Source organism: Saccostrea cucullata, unplaced genomic scaffold (assembly GCF_032062105.1).
Source record: "Saccostrea cucullata isolate Sc308-1 unplaced genomic scaffold, CSIRO_AGI_Scuc_v1 ctg1001, whole genome shotgun sequence".
In the NCBI taxonomy this organism is placed as follows: domain Eukaryota; kingdom Metazoa; phylum Mollusca; class Bivalvia; order Ostreida; family Ostreidae; genus Saccostrea; species Saccostrea cuccullata.
In genome coordinates, this window is record NW_026940940.1 from 41,512 (window position 1) to 66,510 (window position 24,999).

General features: G+C 32.0%; 1 protein-coding gene across 1 annotated transcript in view; it reads right to left on the reverse strand.

Moving 5' to 3' along the window:
• Window positions 1-24,999, reverse strand: part of LOC134256696 (uncharacterized) — a 94,992-nt gene that overhangs the window by 30,531 nt on the left and 39,462 nt on the right. Inside the window, exons 9-10 of the mRNA XM_062739378.1 lie at window positions 10,641-10,856; window positions 3,661-3,942 (exon numbers count right to left, since the gene is read on the reverse strand). Of these exons, the coding sequence (XP_062595362.1) occupies window positions 3,661-3,942; window positions 10,641-10,856 (498 nt within the window). The remainder of the gene's footprint in view (window positions 1-3,660; window positions 3,943-10,640; window positions 10,857-24,999) is intronic.

Genomic DNA, 24,999 nt, shown 5'->3' on the forward strand with positions numbered 1-24,999 from the left:
GTTGACATTGACTGTTATCGTACTGCATAAAAATTCTCGTTTTATTTTAGATTCTACTGCAAAATATTCTATCTTTATGTGCCTTTTTATTCTTTTATGACGATTATTTTTTGCTAACTTCTTCATGTATCTGTGGACATTTCCCGGCCGTGATTATACTCGGTCAAGATGTTGGAAAGAGGCATTCAAATTATTTGTAATACATGCGTAGATAAAATTTTCAAAACTAAACAAGTAATGTGTTGTCATAATTTTCATTGAACTGAGAAATGTACGAGAGAGAGAGAGAGATAACCCCCTCGATTCTCAGATATATATTGTATCAAATAAAAATTCTTATTTTTTTTCCTAAATATTCCAAGCAATAAAGGTAATCTTTTTTTTTTAGATTCAAAAATCCATTTGACAGTAATCATTGGCTTTTATTTTCCATCATCAAGTTCACACAGCTCACAGGAAGTCCGTGCTACATTTGTAGTAGCGTTCTTGTGCTGTCAATCAAAATAATTCGACACAGTGGAAATGTGGAAATCGCGTTTCACCGAACATGCCGAAAGCAAAGAGTCACTTAGTATTCCAAGAAATTTTAATATTTTCCCTATCATTTCTAGATCTGATTTTTGCATTCCTGCAGAAAAAAATAATTAGAATACATGTATATACTTGGAAGGATTAAGTTTTAAATTGAATGTGAAACATATTCCCTGCCAATTTAAAATACTTCTGTCGGCACAAGTTTTTACTAAAATACTATTGTTTAATGACTGTTTGATGTTGGTTTTAAGACTGATTTTCTTGTGTTACAAAAAAAATTAAATGTAAATTAAAATCTACTGTAAAAACTCAATAAGAATTTTATTTCGGGAGAAAAGGCACCGGGGGGGGGGGGGGGTTAATTATGAATGGCAAAAACATACTTTTAAACATATGTTTAGGTACGGTGAAGGAAGGAATTTTCCCAACTGTAATAGTAGACTATTTTAAACAGTTGGTCTTTTCTAAAATTTAAAACCACACCATCAATTTAATTATCTCTAAAGATATTTAATTAACTGAATATTTGCAGTACTGTTCATTATTCTCAAACCTACATGTAGTTTAAATACGTGTAACTGTAGAAATAATTTTTTTATGTATTCTTGTTCTGTAAAAGACTTGGATTAATTATTATACATCCATTAATCATTTGTCCTCTTTAAAATTAAATCAAATTGATGCCGTGCGTGAAACATTTGTACATTGCCCTTTTTTGAAGTTAATATTTTAGTATCGTTCTACATACATGTAGGTACTTAATGTATTAATTATTTTCCAGGGAAAATTCATGAAATAAGTAACAGCTGAGTTATGATAATAGAAATATAAATATCATTGATAATTTTTGCAATTAAATAATTATTCTTCAAATACGATATCTAAGTTATTCAATTAAAAACATGTAAATCCTTACCATCTAAAAGATAAGTCCTATCACTTCGGAGTTCCAAATGACAATAAAGACTGAACGATAAGTGAACGGTGAACGCAAGGTGAACGCAAAGTAAACGGAACGAAGAGCGAACGGTGAACGTTTTGTGAACGGTGAACGCGAGCGCATGGTGAACGGTGAACGCAATACTGTGAACGAAGAGCGAACGGTGAACGCACGCTGAACGAACGATGAACGAACGCTGAACGAACGGTGAACGAACGGTGAGCGAACGGAAAAATGGGAAAGTAGAACGTTTCAGGGACTGTACTATCTCTGTCCTATAAAAATATTATTTTATTCGAGTCTTACGTATTATAGGAAAGAAAGCTAGGCAGTTCTCATCTTGCTATTGAAGGAAAACTCTGAGTCTTTATGCGCAGAATTGAAGTAAACTTGCCGTAAATAATAAATATTTTACAATGCTGCATCACATCTCTTTTTTAAATTAGGTTTTAAACGTGTTCTTTGGTTCCCGTTCAGAGTATTCAATGGCATCATTTTCCTTTTATTAATCAAAATGTTTCCAAGAGAAAGAGTTTTTGAAAAAAGCTTTTCTTCGTTAAAATATGAACACAAACAATATGAACGAAAACGATACACGCCCGGATCTCATAAAAAGAACTTTTAAAGAGTCAAATAGTACAGAAATTATTTACTTCGCAATTCTCACATTCACCTGGAACCCAGATTTAAGTGTGTTGAGATAATTTCATTAAAATTCATTAACATCTTATAAAGAACGACTAAAACACTTATGCAAAATTTCAAATTCCTATGATAATTAGATAAGTTTCGGTGAAGTAATAAATATGCATATGTCTATCGACCCGGAGCAGCATCTCAACATCAATTAAGGTTACGTTAGCCGTAGACTGTTTCGCTTGTGAAACGATCAGGAAGCGTTTAGTACTCCCTTTTTTGTTATTACATATAACATTACAAAAATCAAACAGTCTCTTTTCTTAAGCTATTCTTTAAAAAATGTATGCTGTTGCTACCCCATATCCCAGTGAAAAATGTTCATTTGTGGGAAAGGATGACTAAGGATCGTGCAGTGCAAATTTATGCAACGGGGGGGGGGGGGAACGATATCAATACTGTACGTAATAACTCATGATCGTCCACATCTTTTAATTTTACTTTGGTTTAATTAATTTTAAAAAAATGCACATCAAGGAAAAAGAAAAGAAAAAAAAACATTATTTTTCTAGTTTTTATTGTTTTAGTAGGTCGTTCAGTCTTGAAAAGAGTTCTACATTGCGCTACACACAATTTTAGGTATGCTGGCTGCTCCGCCCTTGACGTCAAAATCTATTTTGTCGTCGTTAGCTTAATTTTTTTTATGATTGATTTCCGTATTTCGTATCAAAATTCTATCAAAGTCGCTTAACATGAAATTGAAACAAAGCTGAAAAATTATACACTTAAACTGAATTATTTTCGCTTTCATTATGGATCTACGAAGAGTTAGAATTTTGGTGTTACATATTTTCAATACCTGATTCCGCGACTGCTCCGGGAACCCTACTATAGATACATTTATATACCATTGTATACAAAATATTTAAAATTTGTAAAATATTTCTTGCTCATATTAATTTAAGTGTATGTAAAACGTATATGCAAATTTTCACCGAAAGGTGTTTATTAGAAAGCAAAATATACACAATGTCTCAATAATTTCCAAACAGCCCTCGTATGCACTTTCTGATTCCAAAGAGATGGGCCTGGCAGATTTTAAAATTAAATAGACTGTTCTCATCCAGCAAGAAAATGAATAATCTATCCTTTGATAGTACTTCTAACCCCCAATCTCCACCTGAAATAGAGTTTCCCTCTATCTTTGGCTTGTCAAACTGTTTTCAAATGCAAAACAAAACTTTAAAAAGTTATCCTTCCCTTATGTTATGGGTTTTTACATGTACCTACCGAAATATCAGTGTATTAAAGGATTGTGATTTCCCTTATTTTTACCTGTACGCAATTAGTTGTTAACTATGGCGTCAAAGTACATATGACTTCATAATAACGACGTCATATACTCTCCCTTTATTGAGTAACGTTACAATGTTACAACTTTTGTTTATTTTGTCAAGTTTCTGAAGATAGAATGAAATGCCTAAAGCTTCCCTGAAGTTTTTCATGTTTTCTTCGTTACATTAAGCATGTATGTTCATATATATACTTACTTCGTGGTATGTATATAGGTTCATTTTCAATTTCAATCCAGTCTACTTTGTACATCATCAATGCAACAAGTTCGTGCGGACTTTTCTGTCTGAGTCTCTTTGCAGAATCTTCTTTCATTGATATAACAATGATGAAACTACTCGCAGGACGTAAACCAACTATTTCTATGCTACTTCGTTCACAGTTAGCTATAGCTGCTACTGTCGCTAACAATGAATCCATGTTTGTGAACTGTTCAATGTTGTCATTTACATGTAGTTTGACGTGGGTTTTCCCATCTTCTGTCAAAGAGAAAAACATATTCTTTAAGAAGATTTATAACTATATTTTTAAAATACAGATAAAACTAGAATAATTTTATTATTAAAAGCTTAGTGAAATATATTGTTGCACTATAAATCATTTGAAAGTAAAAAAAAATCAGATCATTTGAAAGATAAAAGGAATTAAACGCTTGAGAATTTTTTTCCCCCTGTGGTTCGGTTAATTTTCGGAAAGCAGCAATTTTACAATATATTGGAGATATAATTTTGCAGATAGTTTGTGTACATGGAATGAAAAATGAATATATATGTTGACAAACAAGCGTTTATCAATTCGATATCAATTCGAGAACAAAGGCGATCCCTTATCTTTTGTACCACTTTGCAAAATCAAAAACTAAAGATCATTTTCTAACTATCTACCTTCAAGAAACAATAATAATCTCGGTTAGAATTTCTCAATAATTTAATTCATTCGTAGCGATTTCAAAAACAAAAACCCAAATTATTTCGGCATAATCTGATATGGTATGAGGACCCCTTGACAACGATCTAAATTATCTTTATCCATGCAATCCCCCCATGGTCTTACTCAGGATTCTGTGAAAATTCCAAAGTCAATAAATATACCTTTAACTTCAAACAGTAGTACCTGATACACAGGCAACTTAGCAACATATGATCCACATGTGAGTATCATATGATTCTTATATAATTGGTTTCATATAAGAATCATAAAAAAGGCATATGGGAATCATATAAAGCAAATCATATGATTTACATATGATCCACATATGTGAATCATATGAAAATAACTTCATATGATTTGCATATGAATGGTTTATGTGTTTGGCAAGCAATTTATATATGTAAATCATATGAAAAGGCTGTCATATGTAAATCATATGAAAGAGTTATGTGTGTTCTCTTTCAATATTTTTCACATTCTTGTACATATTGACAGATGCGTCTTTTTCCTTATAGACACACAAGTCCTGTTAGAGTGTAGGAGGACCACTCAAAAGTGTAACTGCCTACAACCCGAATGAAAAGGATTCAAATATAAATTTACGTCTTTATTCAGTGGCGTCTCTGCATGGAATGCACAATATTTAAAATCAAATGAACAATAATCAATTAAATTTACTTTAACAATGCACAATCATTTACTCATTAAAACACTTTTGTAAGACTTCAACAGTATATAAACAAGGACAGAGATCATTCGAGCTATACGTACATTGTCGCTGTGAACAAATAATCAATTAAAATAACAAAGTTATAAATGAACAACTCATTCGTGCGACCTGTTACCTTACATAAAAAATATTACTAATCATAATCGCTTGTCATTTACTTACAAGAAATAGAAAACAACATGCCGAAATGTATTTTGACAATTGCTAAAAATAAATTAAACTTTTTTGACTAAAGAGTTCCAAAAATAAACAAGGGCGCTAAATTCAAACCTGATGTAAAATATTTGACAAGTTTCCGGAGATTTTAAGTTAATCAAGATAAAGTATTTAAACGACAGTAAATATAAAAATGTAAACAGGCGCGTATAAAAATCATAAAGGTTAGACATTTCCTTAGCAAAAATAATTAACTTTGAACTATATAATCAGACATTAAAATAATTATTTCACCTATCGATCGTTTTATAGCAATTATAAAGTATTTAATATTAACCAATCTTAGCTCAAATTTAGGCAATGTTTTATAAAAATAAAAGAAATTAAAGATAGAAATCTAATAAAATGTGCTACATACCTACAACCCAAATGAAAAGGATTCAAATATAAATTTACGTCTTTATTCAGTGGCGACTCTGCATGGAATGACCGAGAGTCGGGCCACTTTCCATACGGAGACCCACACTGCGGGCTGTAGATATTAGCCAATCAGAATTTAGAATTAAAAACTATATTGTCCGAAAAGTGTGAAAATTAACCATATAAGTAAAAACTTCCAAAAAGGTAGGTAATGCACAAAAGTGAATGCGCACTCGGTTTCTTTGTCCTTGGCCAAGAACCAATTAAACAAAAAGATAGCCGAGAGGGTAAATGGCTAAATACTTAATGTAAACAATTTAGACTGACCGCTAAAGCTCAAAAAGTACCAAAATAACACCTATGCCAAAAAGTCAATTTCCCTTCTTTTATGTGAGATTAAATTATTTACCTGTTGACCAGAGTCAATTAGCAAAAAGGTTTTTGACAATAAAAGACTGGACGCTGCAATCAAGCAAAACTTTGTACATCTGTTGACATGTAAAAACATTTATTATTTCTTTTGTACTTGATTAAGCTGACAAGTTTGTCTTCAAAATTCTTGGCATTTTTATTCGTTTTATTTTGTTGTAAAATAAATCTATCTTTTGTAAATTATATGAAATAAAATGAAATTTCCAATCATTAATATAAAAAATTCATTTAAAAATTCATTTTTAACAATATACAACATGACCTGTCTTTCTGACATACTTTCTATTTATCAATAAAAATATGCATTATGTCTACTTTGCCCCCAAGTAGTCATGATGCATATTTTTATTGATAAATAGAAAGTACGTCAGAAAGACAATATCTAAAAATCAGATATTTCTGCATTAGATGAAAATTCATTACATTACAATAATCTATCTTCATGGGTTAAATATTTGAAAATATCTTATAATGCTTTCACAACTTTTTTGATAAAATTATTTTCATCACGAGAAATAATTTATTTTTTACAGTGTACATTCTAAACAATAAAATATACAAACAAGTCAGTAGCATTTGTCGATACATTTATTTAACATATTCTAAAATGTGTACAAATTATAAGATTTCAACAAAATGATTAAGTAGTTAAACATGTATACATGTACAAATGAATAACATGATTAGGTCATGTACTTGTATAAAAATGACATATGACATGAAAGTGTACAAAGCAAAATTGAAACATCAGGAATAACATTTGCCATATGTGTTCTCTATTGTAAACTTATGAAAAATCAACTTATTTGATATTCCAGCATACAAATTAGGATGAGAAATCTTTACAGGTCAAATTCAGACAAGATTGTGCACATCCTGCCCTTTTCATAATTACTCCATATAATTCCTTGTTCTTTTTCCTTCTGTATCTTTCATTTTTTTCAGTTGTCCTCCCTCAGATCTGACCATTTTGAAAATCTCTTTAAACTGTACCAAAAATGCAAATCCACTAGTTCTTCCCTTCCTGAACAATTTCTTTGTTGCACAGAATGGTCTCTAAAAAAATTCAAAAGTAAAAATAGAATAATTCTAAAATTACAGAATCAATTCTACAAGTTTTTAAGTTACTTATTCTCAGCAAAAAACGTATGCCCAGTTCACCAACACAGATTTAATATGAGATAAAACTTATGTTATATATGTTATACTAGGTGTTTTGTGGAAACGGTATGCCTTACAATCTATGATATAATTCGCAAGACAATAACACTAGTGGAAGATTTGCTTCATAAAAATCATTTTATTTTGACAATTGAATTGAATTTTGCAAGACAAGTACACTATGGATATGCTTCATTTTTAATTTTTGACAATTGAATTCGGAATGTTCAAATACATGTAGTATATATCAATTTAAATTGCAAAAAATTAAGAAGATTCTGACACAAATAGGCAGAAAAAATTGACTTTATGATTCCAGGATATCCCAGACTTTGTTGGAAAGAATTAATCAGTGTGTAGTTACATGTGTAGTAACTTTGAAGCAAGCCTTGCATCTTTGGATAATTCTTATGAGGGACTGACTGTATATTGAACATGTAAAACAAATATTCACACAGTAGATATTTTCTAAGCATAACTAAAACTTAAACTACAGAAAAGAGAGTACAAGTTTGTAGGTTCTCAGTTGTCTTAAGGACATTGGCAAGTCATGGTTTTTCGAAGAAAAAGGATTTATATCCTGGGTTTTTTTCTATTATAAAACTCATCGGATCACCTCGCACTTTTCCGTCGCACACTAGAAAAATTCTAGATACAAAATGAAAACCAACAAATAGACTGGTGCCCTAACATTGGCGTATTTTATAAAGGTAAACAAAAACGCATGTGCCCCCTAAAACACCTGTTCAACGGGTAGAATCATCTCTACAGCAAGAACGAAAAGCGGTGATTGATTTTTTGTAAATTATATTCAGGGACAGGCAGTAAACAGTGTTCATCAGGCTGTTATTTGATTTACCGTGGTTATACTTGACAAAGATGTGTCAATTGATAGTAGCTCCTATAACTGTATAAGATCCTGCTAAGGAAGCAACCTTTAGTAACTGCAAACATTTATTAAAAACAAATCCATACCAATGTTTTATGATACATATGATAGATTGAAGTCTATATAAACACTCCACCAACTGACATTTGCGTCCGATAGCTTGCGCCCGAGTAATGAGCAAAAGTTGTTTTTAAAATTTTAATTTGATCAAATTGCGTCTTTTGTTACGTCATTTTTATGGCCAGTATCGTAAGCATGCGGAATTCTGACGTCATTTTCTTAGTTATTACGTCATACAAATTATAAAGTGACGTCACAATATGTGTATATTTTTCTGATCTTTCCAATGATATCAAACTCAATAATTTCCGTGAAACGGTTAATTTTTTATCAAACAGTTCTCAGTACTTTTGAAATGCCCCTCGTAATTTGTTTCCAATAATTAAGGGAAATATTTGAGCAGTTTATGAATTCATACAAATTAGATGTTAAGGGAAGTAACTCTGAAATAAAGAACAGTGTTGGCAGATCTGTGTCATGTTTCTAAATTTACATTTTCAGTCATGGTATCTAGATATCATTCAAAATGAGGAAACAATAATGTATATATTACATAAACATTCTGAAATAAATTGGTTTTGGAAAAAAAATATGGTGAAAAAATTAGGTAGGTACTTTTTATGAACATTTTACATAGGAAATGCATTGAGAACTGTAAAAACATTGATTTGACAAAATCTTAAAAGGGAGGGTGGCTTGGTGGGTTAAATATACCAGAATTTAAAACGTTTCATTCCATTACACCTGCTCAAGAATTCTTCAAAAATTCTATACTAAAGCCAGGAACCTTGCCAATGTCCTTACCTGATCTAGGTTCTCTAGTGTTGGAAAAAATATAAATGTCAGTCAATGAATACCGGTACATAGATGTAAATATTCAATGGATTAGCTATCTGATGTCCTTTCAACACATAGTCACATGTACATGTATAGTACCTTGAAAGTTGCCACTGTTATTATTAATATTTTGCTAAAATTCAAAAATTCAATTTACCCTGAAGTCATTGTATAGTTTCATAGCTTTTAAAGCAAGAAAATTCTTTTTATATTTTCATAATTTTTAAAGTGCATTTGATTAAAATTGTTTCACAATGTAGAATAAGTCTTCTATATTATTGAGTTGAATTTATTTTTGATGAAGCCGTGCAAACAATATAGAATTATAAAAGAACGAAAAGAAATTATCAAGAATTATTTTGTCATAAAGGAGTCATTACAGATGTTCACTTTGATTTTTTATTGCAATATTTTTACCTTTAATAATGTGATGATGAAATCGTCTGTCAGAATCAGCTTTAGGATCAATCGCCAGTTTTATCAGCTTTGGGCTTCTTGGACTTTATAAAAAAAAAAAAAGCAGCACTGTGACATTGAACTCAAGTTGTTGAATGCATCTATAGGCCATGAAAACAAACATTTGTCATTAAGTTGATGAAAGAATTGACTTGATAACGATCTCAACATACAAAACTGTTATACAGGTTCCTACTTTCACTTTCAAATCAGTACGTAAGAAAATTTAAGTCAAAACAAAAAGAAAACAAAGTTATTGTTAGGAGATGACTTACTTTTTTAAACACCCAGCACTTCTGCTGCAACAGTAACGTTAAACACGACGTACACTTTCATCCGATAAAAGTCAAAACCGGTCCGGATAAAAATACGAAATTATCTTGATTATACTCAAGTAATAAACCAAACCAAAAAGATTTGAAATAAAAAAAAGCAAATTAATTTATTCTTTATCAATTTTATTTGGGAATTGCATTATAAAAAAAGATTGTCAAAGCTATTTTTAATAAGAGGGGGGGGGGGGTGAAATGAAATTGGCTTTAACAGTAGTTGAGCAGATAAATACTGGGTATGATTAATCATGAAAGAATATGGCATGAAAGAGGGCCTTTCTGAAAAAATGACGTCATTAATTTGGTACATTTCTCAGTTTAATGCATAAAAACCTCAAAATGACTCAATTCTGTGCTAATTTTCCTTTAGAAAATAATCTCTGCCACCGTTGCTCACTTTAATTTTTGGATATATTATGTAAACTGCTATGAAAAATCACATGTCTTGAAATATTTCTGGGCGACGTTGGCAGCGTATGTTTCTCAAAATAAAAATATTGGGGATTCCTATGATTAAGAAAGAATAATTGTGATTTCTTCTATGACTTTCATATCTAAAAAAAAATGTCGGGCTTAATTTGTATTGCAACTGTACTTATATAAATCAAATGAATGGAATTTTACATCTAGAGTTGTTAAATTCAATGTCAATGACTCTTATTAATGGCCAATTAATTCGAGTATAAACATGTTTGCATCACTTCCCTTGAGATAAGGAATGAACCTTCTTTGCTCTGTCAAACCTTAAACGTGCATATATATTTAAATTCTGACCTGCTGGCTTTGTTTCTTCAAAGTAACACAAATTTTCTTTTTCATTTTTCGCGTACTCTATGCATTTTAGCTCAAGCTGTAGACGTTGTATGCGCCTCATAAGGTACTGAATCATAATGACATTTCGTTCATTGAAAATATCCTTTTTGAGAAGATAAGTGAAGAAATCATCAACTGTTTTTCCATATCCTTCGGATAATTTCATTGATGACGTCACTGAAATAAAAAAGGCTAGAAAGGTAAGATACAAAGTCTGCAAAGGAGTAACAGAAATTAATTAAAAAAAAAAATATTAAATTAGCAGCAAGTACAATGAACTATATATGTTACATCTAATATATTCCCTTACGTACGACGGAAATACAACAGACAAGGAAAATACATTCTTTTTATTGCAATTATTCAATACTTAAATAATTAAGCATCGAATGAGAAACCACAGGCAATGTATGATTTATATAAAAACATACACATCCAATAACCCAGAGATTCGTCTTTATTCAAAACGTCTGTTGTATACTAAACACAGTGAATCTGACCAAGGGTAAGACTGGCCTTAAACCCGAAAACACCCGACAGGGATGGAGATACATCTGCACTCTTCAGTGTCGGATCAAAGGAAGGCGCTAAAATAGGTTATCATGAGGTCCAACCCAGAACCCGATGTAAATCAACGTATCTTTACTGAAATTTTAATGTTTTAATTGAAATGAAATATATGCACATAACAACCGTAAACCGGGGCGGCTTTACGGGGGGGGGGCGCACCCGGTGCGCCCCCCCTAAAATTGTCAAAGTTAGCTTAAATCAAATATGTCTACTTGGTAGACCTCATTTTCACCCTTCAAAATCTCTAGAATCCAGGAGCTTCCGGGGGCTTCGCTCCCTGGGCCCCCACCAGGGCTTTGGTAGACCTCTTTTTAACCCTTCAAAATCTCTAGAATCCAGGAGCTTCCGGGGGCTTCGCCCCCTGGGCCCCCACCAGGGCTTTGCACTGGATCCACTGGGGGCCTCAAGGCGGCCCCCAGACTCCTAGCCTAATTTTGGCGCCCCCCCCCACTCCAAATCCTGGATCCGCGCCTGGTATACAAGATCAAAAGTCCATGAATAAATACAAAATAGGAGCATGGCAAAAACGGACCTGCGAAACATAAAAGCTGGGATTACGTGCCAAGAAGGAGTAAGCATCCCCTGCCAACTGTTTGGGAAAATATAGTAAAGAAAGACGTTCTTAAGTTTATTTATATGGAGTATAAAAATTATGGACGGAAGGAACAGTTTACAGGATGACATGCGTGAAGAAATACCACCATTCTGAGATTGCACTGTTGTAAAAGATTAATTTTGTATCTTGACTTTACCTTATTTGCTTAAATGAAATCGTTCTTACACGGAAACAGGTTTGATGATTTGCAGGATCTGAGACAAGAAGTGATAAATATTTTTTTACATATGAAATCTGAAGAGTATGTGCACATTCATGATGACTGCTTAAAGCAACATAAGAAATGTGTCAAGTTATAAGCAGTGACTGTGTTGAGAAAAGTTACAAGAATTAAGCTTTTGAAGTCGGGTTAGGCCAAGGATTATAGATGAAGCGCTCCGGGTATTAGTGTGTGTCTTTTTTGTATCTGATGAAAATGTATAAAATGAAACATTATTTTAATGAAAACTAGATATTGTTGAGATGGTGGTCATGTCTACTGGCCCCGCGTTTAGTAATGGGCATGAAAATGTAAGGTAGCTGAGAAGGGTGAATTTTGAAGGTGTTCTAGATCAAGGGGGGCAAAAAGTAACTACTCCTTGAAAAATAAAACAATTGAAAACTTTTTGAAATGTATCCTCTATGAATATTCTTGCATATCCTCTATCATAATATGGTCTGAAAACCACGTACCAAGTCAATCTATTTGAGACCGAATGGACTTTAGGGAAAAATATGTACAGAACAAAGATTTTAGAAAGAGAGGCTATTTTTGACCTTGACCTAGAAATTTTGTTCAAGGTCACTGCAAATCAATTTACCACTGGCACTCTGTGAGTGAAGTATGAGCCACATTGCACAAAAGGAGAGAAGACATGGACTTTTCATATACATAATAATGATATGATTCTGCTATGACCTTAACCTTAGACCTTTAACATGGTTTAAGGTCACTGCACACTCTTAACCCAAAAAACACTCTGTGAAATAAGTATGAACCTAGTTGGATAAAGGGCATCTATATGCTCTAAACATGCTTAATAAAAAAAAATGTATGGTTGTGCTTAATTTCTTATTTATATTTTTTATATATATTATCTTATATATATTTTATTTGTAGTATTTGTTGTTATTGTTATTTTCATTTCCAAAATTATATTTGTAAATAATGATGCAGAACTGTATCATTTCATCGCATCGTTTTATATTAATTGTAATATTTATATTTCAAAAATGACTTATAAATGAAATGATGAAATGTTCTGTAATTTGTTGAATAAAAAATGATTATGTTTGAAGAATTCCTTCTCCCTTACTACTTACCTACTTTTTAACTTTTATACGGAGGAACTAAGATTTAATTTGGGATCGCAGTACAGTTGAGGAAAAAAATATGGTAATGAGGTCATAATGAGGTCTAACGTCATGACAGTTGCTCCGTCCTGATTGATCCATATAAGGAAATAGTGCTCAAAATAACTGTTTACCGATATTTTCAAGACTTTTGCAATAAACAGCAATATTTTCATGCTTAAATGGAATTTTTTTTTCTCTCGTATATGAAATAGCATGTCTTTAAATTAATTCTCGTTTTAATGTGTTGTTTGTCTTTATTCGGCTTCAGCGAAGCACTTGCACTCGGTGACACGGAATGTTGTTTACATTTAAAAGCGTGGCGACATCAGCTGAGATTTGCAGTGGATTTAAATGCAATAACCATAGGCGCTTGGGTCAAGGATGCTGTATTTTTTCTATATAATATATTGTCGAGGAAATTCGAACAATACTCGTAACATTTTTTTTCAGTGTGCAGTGTTAATTTTTAGTTTTTTGTAAACCTTTCTGCTTCATATTCACTAGAATATCACAGAAATTCGATTTTATGCATGCTTTGAAAATGACATATCCCACTGTATACTAAAAAAATCAAGGCTTGCAACTTCGTTAACCCCTTTCCGTGCCCCAGACTCTATTTTTTTCCTTTTATGTGCGCCGCTTACCAGCTGATTTATGAACCCCCATCTCTCCAGAAAATTCTGATGTAATGATAAAAATCCTCAGGTATAAACTTTTCATCCATCTTATATTTTTAATCAATTATTCTCCAATTTCGCTCGATTTTTCGTCTAATCACGGAAGTCACCGGAATTCCAACATCCGAAACCCAAAACGGACGGACAGAAAATTAATTGACAGTTCTGAAAATCGCAAGGATCAGAGTATATGCCGATTAAAACTGTCTAAAACTTTTTATATAATCACTGACAATATATAATATTTTAAACTTGTATCCTTAATCAAAGGAAATTAAAGTCTAATTGATAGACGGAAGGGGGGGGGGGGCGTCTTATTGTTCAACAGTGTTTATTAATCAAAATCAATGCGTACAACGAAAAATAAAAATATAAATAAATAAATAAATTAATTAATAATAAAAAAAGAAAAGAAAGAAAGCAAGAAAATCTGTCTAAACTCAAACTGTATTTCAGGAGAACGATGTGGGAAGTTCAATGGTCGTAGAATCTCTCTCTCTCTCTCTCTCTCTCTCAAATAGATGCAATAACCATTTGGCACTAAATGTGAAAAAAGTGTGTACAGTAGGGTGTGATGGGGATTACCTGTCGTTTTGATGAAAGTAATATACCGAGTTAGGGGAACAAATCCGAACAATGTAAGTGCGAACTTGAATCACACCCCCTCCTTTCCTGAGCATAAAGTATTTTTGATAAATGATCAATGAATTCTGGTGTTACTGATATTCGTTTTAAGCTGCTAATTCAATAGTAGATTTTTTGTAATTTTTAAAAAAAAAATATTTGATTTATGCAGTGTAAAAAAATTGTTTAAAAAAATTCAACTGGTATATATTTATTCTGGCTGCAGGCATATATGCACAGCTTTTACTTGCGTCATTCAGATCAAGTCACCTGTAGTAATAGTAAAGGAAAACATGCAGTTTTTGTTCAAATAAACTTGCTGCAATGTTTAATTTATTCCTAAATCTTCATAATGTTTAACCTGAAACACAAGTGTATTTAGATTTGCCCCCCCCCCCTTCTACCGTCTACATGTACAAGTATATACCTTTGATTAGAAACAGGTTAAAAATATTATATATTGTCAGTGATAATATAAGAAGTTTTAGACAGTTTTAACTGGCATATACTCTGATCCTTGCGATTTTCAGACCTGTCAATTAATTTTCTGTCCGTCTGTTTTGGGTTCAGATGTTGGAATTCCGGTGACTTCCGTGATTAGACGAAAAATCGAGCGAAATTGGAGAGAAATAATTGATTAAAAATATAAGATGGATGAAAAGATTATACCTGAGGATTTTTATCATTACATAAGAATTTTCTGGAGAGATGGGGTTCATAATTCAGCTGGTAAGCGGCGCATATAACTTTTAAAAGGAAAAAAATCGAGTCTGGGGCACGGAAAGGGGTTAACGAAGTTGCAAGCCTTGATTCTTTTTAGTGTACAGTGGGATATGTCATTTTCAAAGCATTCATAAAATCGAATTTCAGCGATATTCTAGTGAATATGAAGCAGAAAGATTTACAAAAAACTAAAAATTAACACTGCACACTGAAAAAAAATGTGACGAGTAAAGTTCGAATTTCCTCGACAATACATATTATATAGAAAAAATACAGTATCCTTGACCCAAGCGCCTATGGCAATAACCACACAATCTTTAAAGCGGCAATATGGCTGCAAATCGTGTGCTTTTTCATTCAAATTTACCCAATATATCATTCAGGAATAAGGTTTTAAGACAGTTGAAGAAAGCATTTGAGAAAAATAAATATTTTCTCCTTATGTACAATTAACGTTATTAAAATCTTCCGGAAAATCAAGGGTCCTACAACTTAGTTCTGTTTATTTGTACCACCTGAATTCTAAAACAATGTAGGGTTTACAATTATAATGGAATATTAAGAAAAAGCAATTCTGAGAATCAAAATATCTTAAATCTTATATGTCATAAGTGCATTTTAACGTTGAGTTTACACTGATTTTTTTTTCTTTGAAAGCCATGGAGATACGAGAAATAAAAGCATGTATCAACAAACCTGTAGGGTAGAAACTTCGCGAGACCCACGTGAATGTCGCGGAGATCCCGTTTCTTCTTCATTCAATGATTATATTAATCTTCCAACTAAATTTTTGTCAGGAAAGTTGCTTTTTAATTTCAAGCCCTATTTTTAGTTTTGTTTTTGGTTATGGTCGACTTTGTCAATGTAGCAGGCCTACCAGGCTTCTCTCTCTTACCATGCTGTTCTGTTTATGAAAACTATACGCATGCGTGAATAGCATGGAATGTGGAACCTCGAACACGTTGCGATGTATATATTTATGGGCCATAAATAATTTTTAATTTTAATGAAATAATCAGAATTATTTACTTATAAAATTTGTAATTTTCTGAAAGTGTATACATTTATGAGTATAAAAAAATTCCAAATCCTACAGGAAAATTTTAACAAGTCTGTTTTTGAAGAGATGCGCCGTATTGTCACTTTAAAGAAAATAGGGATAAATTAAGAGACGAGGCATTGCTTCTCCTTTTTACGGGAATATGAGGACATAATTTCGGAAAATATCTAAAAACTTAGACGATCTGCATCAGCTCCGTAGATCCATCACTAATATTCCAGGCAAGGTATGTATGCGCCTATGTACATGTAGGTACAGGTATAAAAAAAGTTTATAGATCTACAATACGTATACATGCTTTTATAAACATCAAAGAAAAACCTCGAGTGTGTGCATGTTCATTTAGATGTATGATTTAACACAGTCGGTGATAAATTGTAATGCATTGCCTTTTGTGTACCCCCTCCCAATATGTTGCACAGTTTTTTGAAGAAATACGCACGCTAACTATTGATTCCCGCCTACATTTTGGAACCATTTAATTCAATTTAAATTGCAATTTGGCCATAAAATCTTTGTTTAATACAAAGAACAGTTCAATGGTAATTGATGAATTGTCTTAATACCAGCGCTAAACAGTAAATTATCTATAATTCCAGCACTTGAAAAAAGGGGGGTTGACGGTATTTTCTATTGAAATCGGAGTTTCAAGCACCACCATATTTTGAAATAGTCTCGGATATGATTAATTTTCCTTATATCTTTTCTTATGATTTAAGGAAATAAATAAAACATAGATATATAAATAAAATATAATGTTTCAGTTATAAATCTCTTTGAAATTGGTGGAAAATACACATTTTTATCGTTTTTGTCAAAAAACATATGTCCCCCCCGTGTCACACAAAAAGCTTTGGTATGAAATTGTGAAATAACATTCCATATAACCTGTAAAAAGGAATTTTTGTGACTCGGGGGGGGGGGGGGGGAGATGTTTTAAAAATATTTTCCGTTTTCCATTTATTTCTATGGTGAAAAACGCAAGTTTTACCAAAGAAGGTGTTGCAGAAACTCGCGATATTTCCCTATATATCGAGAAGGACATTTAAATACCCTCGTTATGTCTAAATATAGTTACAGCTACGTAGAGGACTATGTTTACGGCGGGTGTTTCCTGCTTGACACAGCAAAACATTTTCGTCATTTTGCACGAAAAAGGTTGGAACAACAAAAAGCACAAAAGCTAAAGCAGCATCTGAAAGATATACTGTAGACATCGTGCGGAAATGTTTTTCATGAAATAAAACTGCGTCCCATAATCACACTGTTGGTGCTACATTCAAGACATTTCATTTGTTTCAAATCAAATCTTGGCTACTAACTTAGAGACCAGAATTATTCAAAATTGCAATAACTAAAGTATGTAAAAAATAAATTATTTAAACAACACAATAACTTTAATTTCCAAGACAAAACTAAGATTATATAAAGCATTAGTTTTAAGTCACAGCAAGGAAAATAATTCAATCCTGCATTTCTCAATGACATAATTATTACTCAATTAACTTCTTGACATCCTCTCTCTCTTTCAAAATACGTATATAATTACACTACCATTACATATGGGAAAAAATAAGAAAAAAAATAAAATATGCAAAAATACTCCATTCCAGGATTCGAACCCATTCTCTGGTAAAAGTACTAGTTGGAAGCCCACCAGCATATCCACTAGACCATTTCGGACACGATAGATTGAAGGTTATTTAATGTTCACCGTTTGCATTTCGTTTGGAGAATAATTTTTATTCAATTTTTGCGTTTTTCAAAAATGTGCCTCTTTGAAACAAAAATCGGAAATGGCAGTTTTGAAGAAAATTCCTGCCTCTTTGTATATATATCAAAATTATTTTGTTTCAAGGAAGCACTTTTTCAGAACAATGGGGATTCCCTATTTAAAAACGGAAAATCTGACATATTTTGCCGTAAGACTAATTTTCACATGATTTAATGGCGAATTGGAAGTCAATACACAGCTTCCAAATATTGTTTCTCGCTGTGCTTTATATATTGTTGCATTTGAAAAAAATTATTACGAGTTTCTGCAACATGCAAATTCTTCTTTTAATCTGCTACACATTTAGGGAAAATAACAAAAGAACTGCAACACCTTCTTTTTAGAGTTATCTCTCTTTGTTTTCCAAAATAAGTATTGTTTTATGAAAAGCCATATAATTATCTATTAAAAATATCAAAAGTTCATCGAATATGTTAACTTTTGAAATTTACCTAAAGGTAGGCGGGAGAACAATACTACCGTTCGCAGTTCTTATTGAAATTTAAGGAGGCTGGCGAGTCAACAATTTAATCCCAAATTAACCTCCAGATTTAACTTATTTTTTTAGATATGGTATATTTAGCTGTCAACTATCATTTGGCAAAGAAAAATTTCATATATTTTAGTTTTAAAATTTCATCATTTTGTATATCTCTATACGGAGCTCTCCTTTTAAAGGAGATTGAAATAGTCTAAAAATGGCTGCCACCCCCTAGCCTCGTTAACTGCATTAAATATGTACTGAGTTCTTGTCAATTAGCTGGCACATTTTCTTTGAAACAATATGTATAGTAATGGAGGTCATCAATAACACAAATTTAAACTAAATTTAAAACTGAGATGTTTTCACTGTTTCAGTCAATGATTCACTAGTGACTAGGCCTAAACAAGCAATGATGTCTTTTGCAATACAAACATGCTACACAATTTGAAAAAAATTATCAGCATTATTATGTAGAAATCAGAGAGCCTCAACTTCAGATCTTTGATTGTAATTTTCTAGAATTTCTAAATCAATGAAAAATATTCCCTTTTTGTTTTGATTACATATACATTAAAATTATTTATATAATACTTTTATCATTGTAGCTGTTCAGAGTTTCAGGCTTAAAGAATGAATAAATAAAAAATGCATCATTTCTCCACAGGGTATGCATACTTCTAAAGCATTTCACATTTTTAAAGTATGCATGTGCTTTATAATTTTGTTTTTTTTCTTCATTTTGGTAAAGATGAAACTCAGAATTTTGTTTAGAAAATTTTCTATCAATAACTGTTGTATGTCAGAGGTTTCACTTTCCCAGAGACGTTTTGAAACACATTTTTTGCCATTTATATGAAAAACATAAATTCACTTCAGTATACAATGCAACATAATTTGTTTTGCCATTTTATTCTACAATGTATATTTAGTAATCTCATAGTATATAACTGCATATATATTGTGTTGCAGGCCTAGCTATTCCATAATGTTGGACCAGTAGATTCATTCAGGCAGCAAGTTAATCCATCATTTAAGGAAAATGGTATGACTAATATTATAACTATAAACCATACAATATTCCCTGGCAATATTATTGAATTGTTTTGATAATAAAACTAACAGAAGAATTGAAAACATGTATATGCATTCTGTGCTAAATGTTTCAATGCATTTTTTTTTATTTCACTTTTTTTAAACACAAATTACTTTCAATGATGGTATTTCATCAAGTTAATCCATCATTTAAGGAAAATGGTATGACTAATATTATAACTATAAACCATACAATATTCCCTGGCAATATTATTGAATTGTTTTGATAATAAAACTAACAGAAGAATTGAAAACATGTATATGCATTCTGTGCTAAATGTTTCAATGCATTTTTTTTATTTCACTTTTTTTAAACACAAATTACTTTCAATGATGGTATTTCCTGATTTTCTTATATTTTCATCGACAAGAACATGGAGTGATGGAAATAATTTGCACCTGCCCAGCATTCCTACAGTCTGTCATTGTATTTGTAAAGAAACGTTTATAAAATAAATTTTCTAGATAAATAATTATTTCATTTACTTTTTCATATATTTACTGTACACGTGTTGATTGATCGATTCATTATATACCGTTTAACATCCCTCTACAGAATTTTTCACTGATATGGAGACGTCACCATTGCCGTTGAAATGCTACAAATTTAAGCCTATGCTCGGCACTTACGACCTTTGAGCAGGGAGGGATCTTTATCGTGCCACACCTGCTGTGACACGGGGCCTCGCTTTATACGGTCTTAACTTGCATTCATGTACATATATTGTGTGGAGGGTACTGATGTCCATCGAGATCTAATTTCCAGCATGTACATTGTGTTCATTTATTTTTCAATAATATCACCAAAAACAGGAGACTAGAGACCCCCTAATTGATTCAAAATAGGGTAGGGGACCATCATTTGATTCTGAGGGAAAAGGGGGGGAGGGGTGGCACGTTTTTTGACGTCAGATTTTTTTTCATTTTCATGTCAACTAAGGGCACATTGATATTTATTTTCGATCAATAAGATGAAGAACAGATTATTTATTTATTTTCCTCTTCATTGATAAGTCTAACAAGCCCCCCCCCCCCCAAAAAAAAAAAATAAAAAAAACTCTGATTCGTAGGAGATCACTGATCTTCATTTATTTATTTCTAAAAATCTGCCAGCCTCTCCCCCTTAAAATAAAATGACTGTCCCCTTAACAAATACATGAATATACATAATGTATATTGTTTGCAAATGCGTAGGGAGGCTAAGCCCCCACCCCTACCCTCTCTCCCGATTCCGACGCCTATGCGTACAGTGGTAAGAGGGGTATAGATGTCTAATTAATTTATTATTAATTGAAGAGGCTATATTTTGATAAGCCATTTGTGTTCTTAATGAATTTAGCAGCAATATTTTGACCTATGTGTGTGTAATACTACAAGTCATGTATACACCTCATTGAGGAAATGCAGCAGGTTTGAAAGACTTTTAGCATACAGTAACAGTAAATGTGTACAATATATCGAGAATAAATACACAAAATAGAAAGAAATGTCAAGGATTTTATGCATACCGTTTTGATTTAGCAAAAAAAAGGCCAGTCCTGTCCGCATGTATATTTTTTTTTAATTTACGAGGTAAACAAAATATATCAAGTACTCAAGAGTTATCTTCTATGCTGGGTCAATGATGCGTTTAAAAATTATAATGAGATTGACTCTTCAAAGATTTCAATTTTAATCAAAACGAGCAATGGTAAGGCGACAGTTTAAAAAGTAGGTTTTTATTTTAAATTATCTACATGTTTTTTATTGTAAAGTTTTCAAAAAGTGATGCTCATTTCTTTGTAATCCTTTAGTTAATTTATAATTAGCGATGAAATTAGAAAAATATCCTATTTTTAATACAATACTGTCTGTTTTAGCTGAATAACTTAATTATATCGGAAAACTAACTGAATGAGTATCACTTTTGAGAAAGTATAGATACATTGGGGACACCATAAAACATTGTGCAGTTAATTTTTTGTTTGCCTTGTCCTTGCACCTTTTGATTAAATTTGACATCTCATTTTTGACCTTAAATCGGAGCCCACGTGACTTCAGGGGGTCACATGATGATAAAAAATATCGATGTGAAAAGCGATGAACATACTCTTCCAGACAACAAATAGCTATTTTAACTAGAGTATCTTGCTAAAAAATAAAACTGTTAAACATTAAATATATCGGATTCCGTGAGTTTTTATAGAAAATGTTGTCTTAACTGTACTGCAATATTAATTTTTCACAACATTCAGGAAGGTCGATTGTATTATGAATGGGGCAAATAAATTTTGTTTAAGGTCGCCTTAAATGATAATCGCTTAGTTTTCGGAACGCCTCGGCCTATTCACAACTAGTCAAATACCTTAACCAAGTTTTTTGCTTAGACAGACATTGACTAATTTGGATAACAAGTTAAATTTCAAAGAGTGCATGCGTAAAGTTATAACACTGTCAAATTACCTTATTTGTAACTGGCTAAACGACTGCATATCTAATAAAAAACAAAATAGTCTTTTTCGATATATCTATGGCACGCCAAATTCACAAAAATGAGCTAAACATAGTTTCACAGTCGATAAACTAGGTTTATCGGTTGTAAACTATAGTTTACTGACTGTTTACTATAGTTAACAACGTTAATCTATATTTTACATCTTTAAACCATAGTTAACGCGATAATCTACGTTTCACAACCGTAACTATACTTAACACCGAAAACAATCATTTCCAATTGCAAAACATAGATTATCTGATAAATACAGTTTCACGATTTGTAAACTATAGTTTACAAACCGTTAACTATAGTTAACCATCTGATAAATATAGTTTCACGATTTGTGAAACTATGATTAACAACTCTTAACTATAGTTAACGATTGTAAACTATAGTTTACAAACGTGAATCTATGTTTATCAACAAAATCTATTGTTTACGCTTATTACAGACAGATAAACTTAGATTAGCATTCGTAAACTATAGTTAACAAACGTTAAATATAGTTTAACAGATGGCAACTATTCTTAAAGAACTTTATACTATAGTTTACGGTTTGTAAGCTAAAGTTAACAGTCGATAAACCTAGTTTATCAGTTGTGAAACTAGCTTTAAATAGCTCATTTTTAGGCGGAAGCAGCCTATTGCATTTGCTTTGATGAACTTTTTACCCCTCAATATGTCAAAGGTCATTTTTGCCCTCTGACATGGTACTCCAAACAGATGTATCTTAAACTAAGGGCATACAACCGCTACTCATATTCGACACCCTTCGTTTATCGTTATCATCATATCAAATGCGTGTGTTATGGCTGAATTTATTTTAATAATATATTTTGATTAACATAAAACAAAGTCCAATAAAATAATAGCATTATGATAACTAATAGATACTTTAGTACTCCTGATACGTTTCACGTTTGAGAGAAGAACGAACGACAGCTCTGTATGTTTTAAACAAAAACAAATGGGGTTCAACATCACGGGGTCCTGAAGCGATGTTTAAAAATATTACGAGGAAGTAGGTATAATTATATCTAAGAGTTAATGACAGGTACATGTATACAGCTACTGATGAACTAATCTTTTAAATAATCTATCGGAAAATAGAAGAAAAGAGGTTTGTAGATACTTTTATCAATTGTTTATTTATACTTAAGTACTACTTCCGCGTAATAATCTAACATGAGACGATTCAGCGTGAAATTATTGTTAACAAACCCACATGGAGTACAAATGATTTACATTTTTAAATAATCTATCGGAAAATAGAAGAAAAGAGGTTTGTGGTTACTTTTATCAATTGTTTATTTATACTTAAGTACTACTTCCGCGTAATAATCTAACATGAGACGATTCAGCGTGAAATTATTGTAAACAAACCCACATGGAGTACAAATGATTTACAATGGAAGTGACAGGCTAACTCGCGTTGTGTGATTAGTTTATCCTTCATTGTAACATTTATCTTTATTGTTTCAACTTGAAATTGTCGCCTCCCTATGCCAGTCTAGACGAACTCCAAAAGACGGGTTAACGGAAGTGAGAATTTCAGTCCAGAAAAGAATTCAAAAAACGAGTCCACGCATGCGCAGTAATATAAAGAAACGGTTTAAAAATTGTGAAAAGTGGGCCATTATAAAAAGTGTTTTTGCAAAAAATTGGATTACCTTAAAATAATGTAAGTTCTCAGAAATGATTAATAATAAATGTTTTTAGAGAACGTATTTGTTAAAATTTTGATTTTATGTGCAAATAGTTTTTTATTTCAAGTCAAAGTTGACCAACTTAGAGGTTCAGCAAGACCTCGTACAAGTAGGATACAAATACAAACTAGTGCTAATTGTAACGGGAACCGTTACAGATGTTCCCCAAACGCTCCCCAAATCCCTTTTGATGCCATGTTCCCTGTAAGCTTCATTAAATAAGACAACATCTCTGCATTTTTTTTACTTTAACAACGTTTTCCCAAAAGGATACCAATTATATTCAAATTTTAACATTGCACGCGTGCCCATGTGATTGCACGTGCATAATGATCATATAATCTTGTCTACACTTTCTATAATTTTAAATATACTTTATATTAAAGCATTTAGTCCAAAAGTATTTTAAAAAATCACTCTTTTAAGTGTATATTTAATTTCACTCGTTCCAAATGCACGCACGTGCGTGCACGTGCATGATGACCATACCCTCTTGTAGGAGGTCCTTATATCTATCTATGTTCTAAATCCCATCCTGTTTGGTTGAAAACCAAGGGAATTATAGCCATTTCAAGTTTCGGCCAATCAGATTGTAGCACACGTGCATCCACGTGATTTCAAGAATCTTTTTCTAAATTATATTGTAGAATTTCCTAATGCATGACTATGTTTTAAATTTCAAAGCATGCATTTCGTCAAAAAACAAAGGAGATATAGCCATTTAAAGTTTCAGCCAATCAGATTGCAGCACACGTGCATGTGCGCGATTTCTTGAATTTTTTTGTATATCATATCGCAGGATATCCTAATGCGTGACTATGTTTTAAATGTAAAAGCATTTCGTCAAAAAACAAAGGAGATATAGCCATTTAAAGTTTCAGCCAATCAGATTAAAGCGCATGCGCATGCACGTGATTTCATGAAACTTTTATATATCATGTTGTAGGATATCCTAATGTATGACTATATTTTGAATTTCAAAGCATTTCGTCAAAAAACAAAAGAGATATTGAGATTTTTGTTTCAGCCAATCAGAGCGAAGCGCACGTGCATGCGCGTGAGTTCGTGCTAATTTGACAGTGTCATATTATCTACACTATTAATATATCTTTATATAATGAGTTTCAAAACATTTGTTCAAAAAACATAAAAGTTATAGCTATATTAAGTATATCAGTCAATT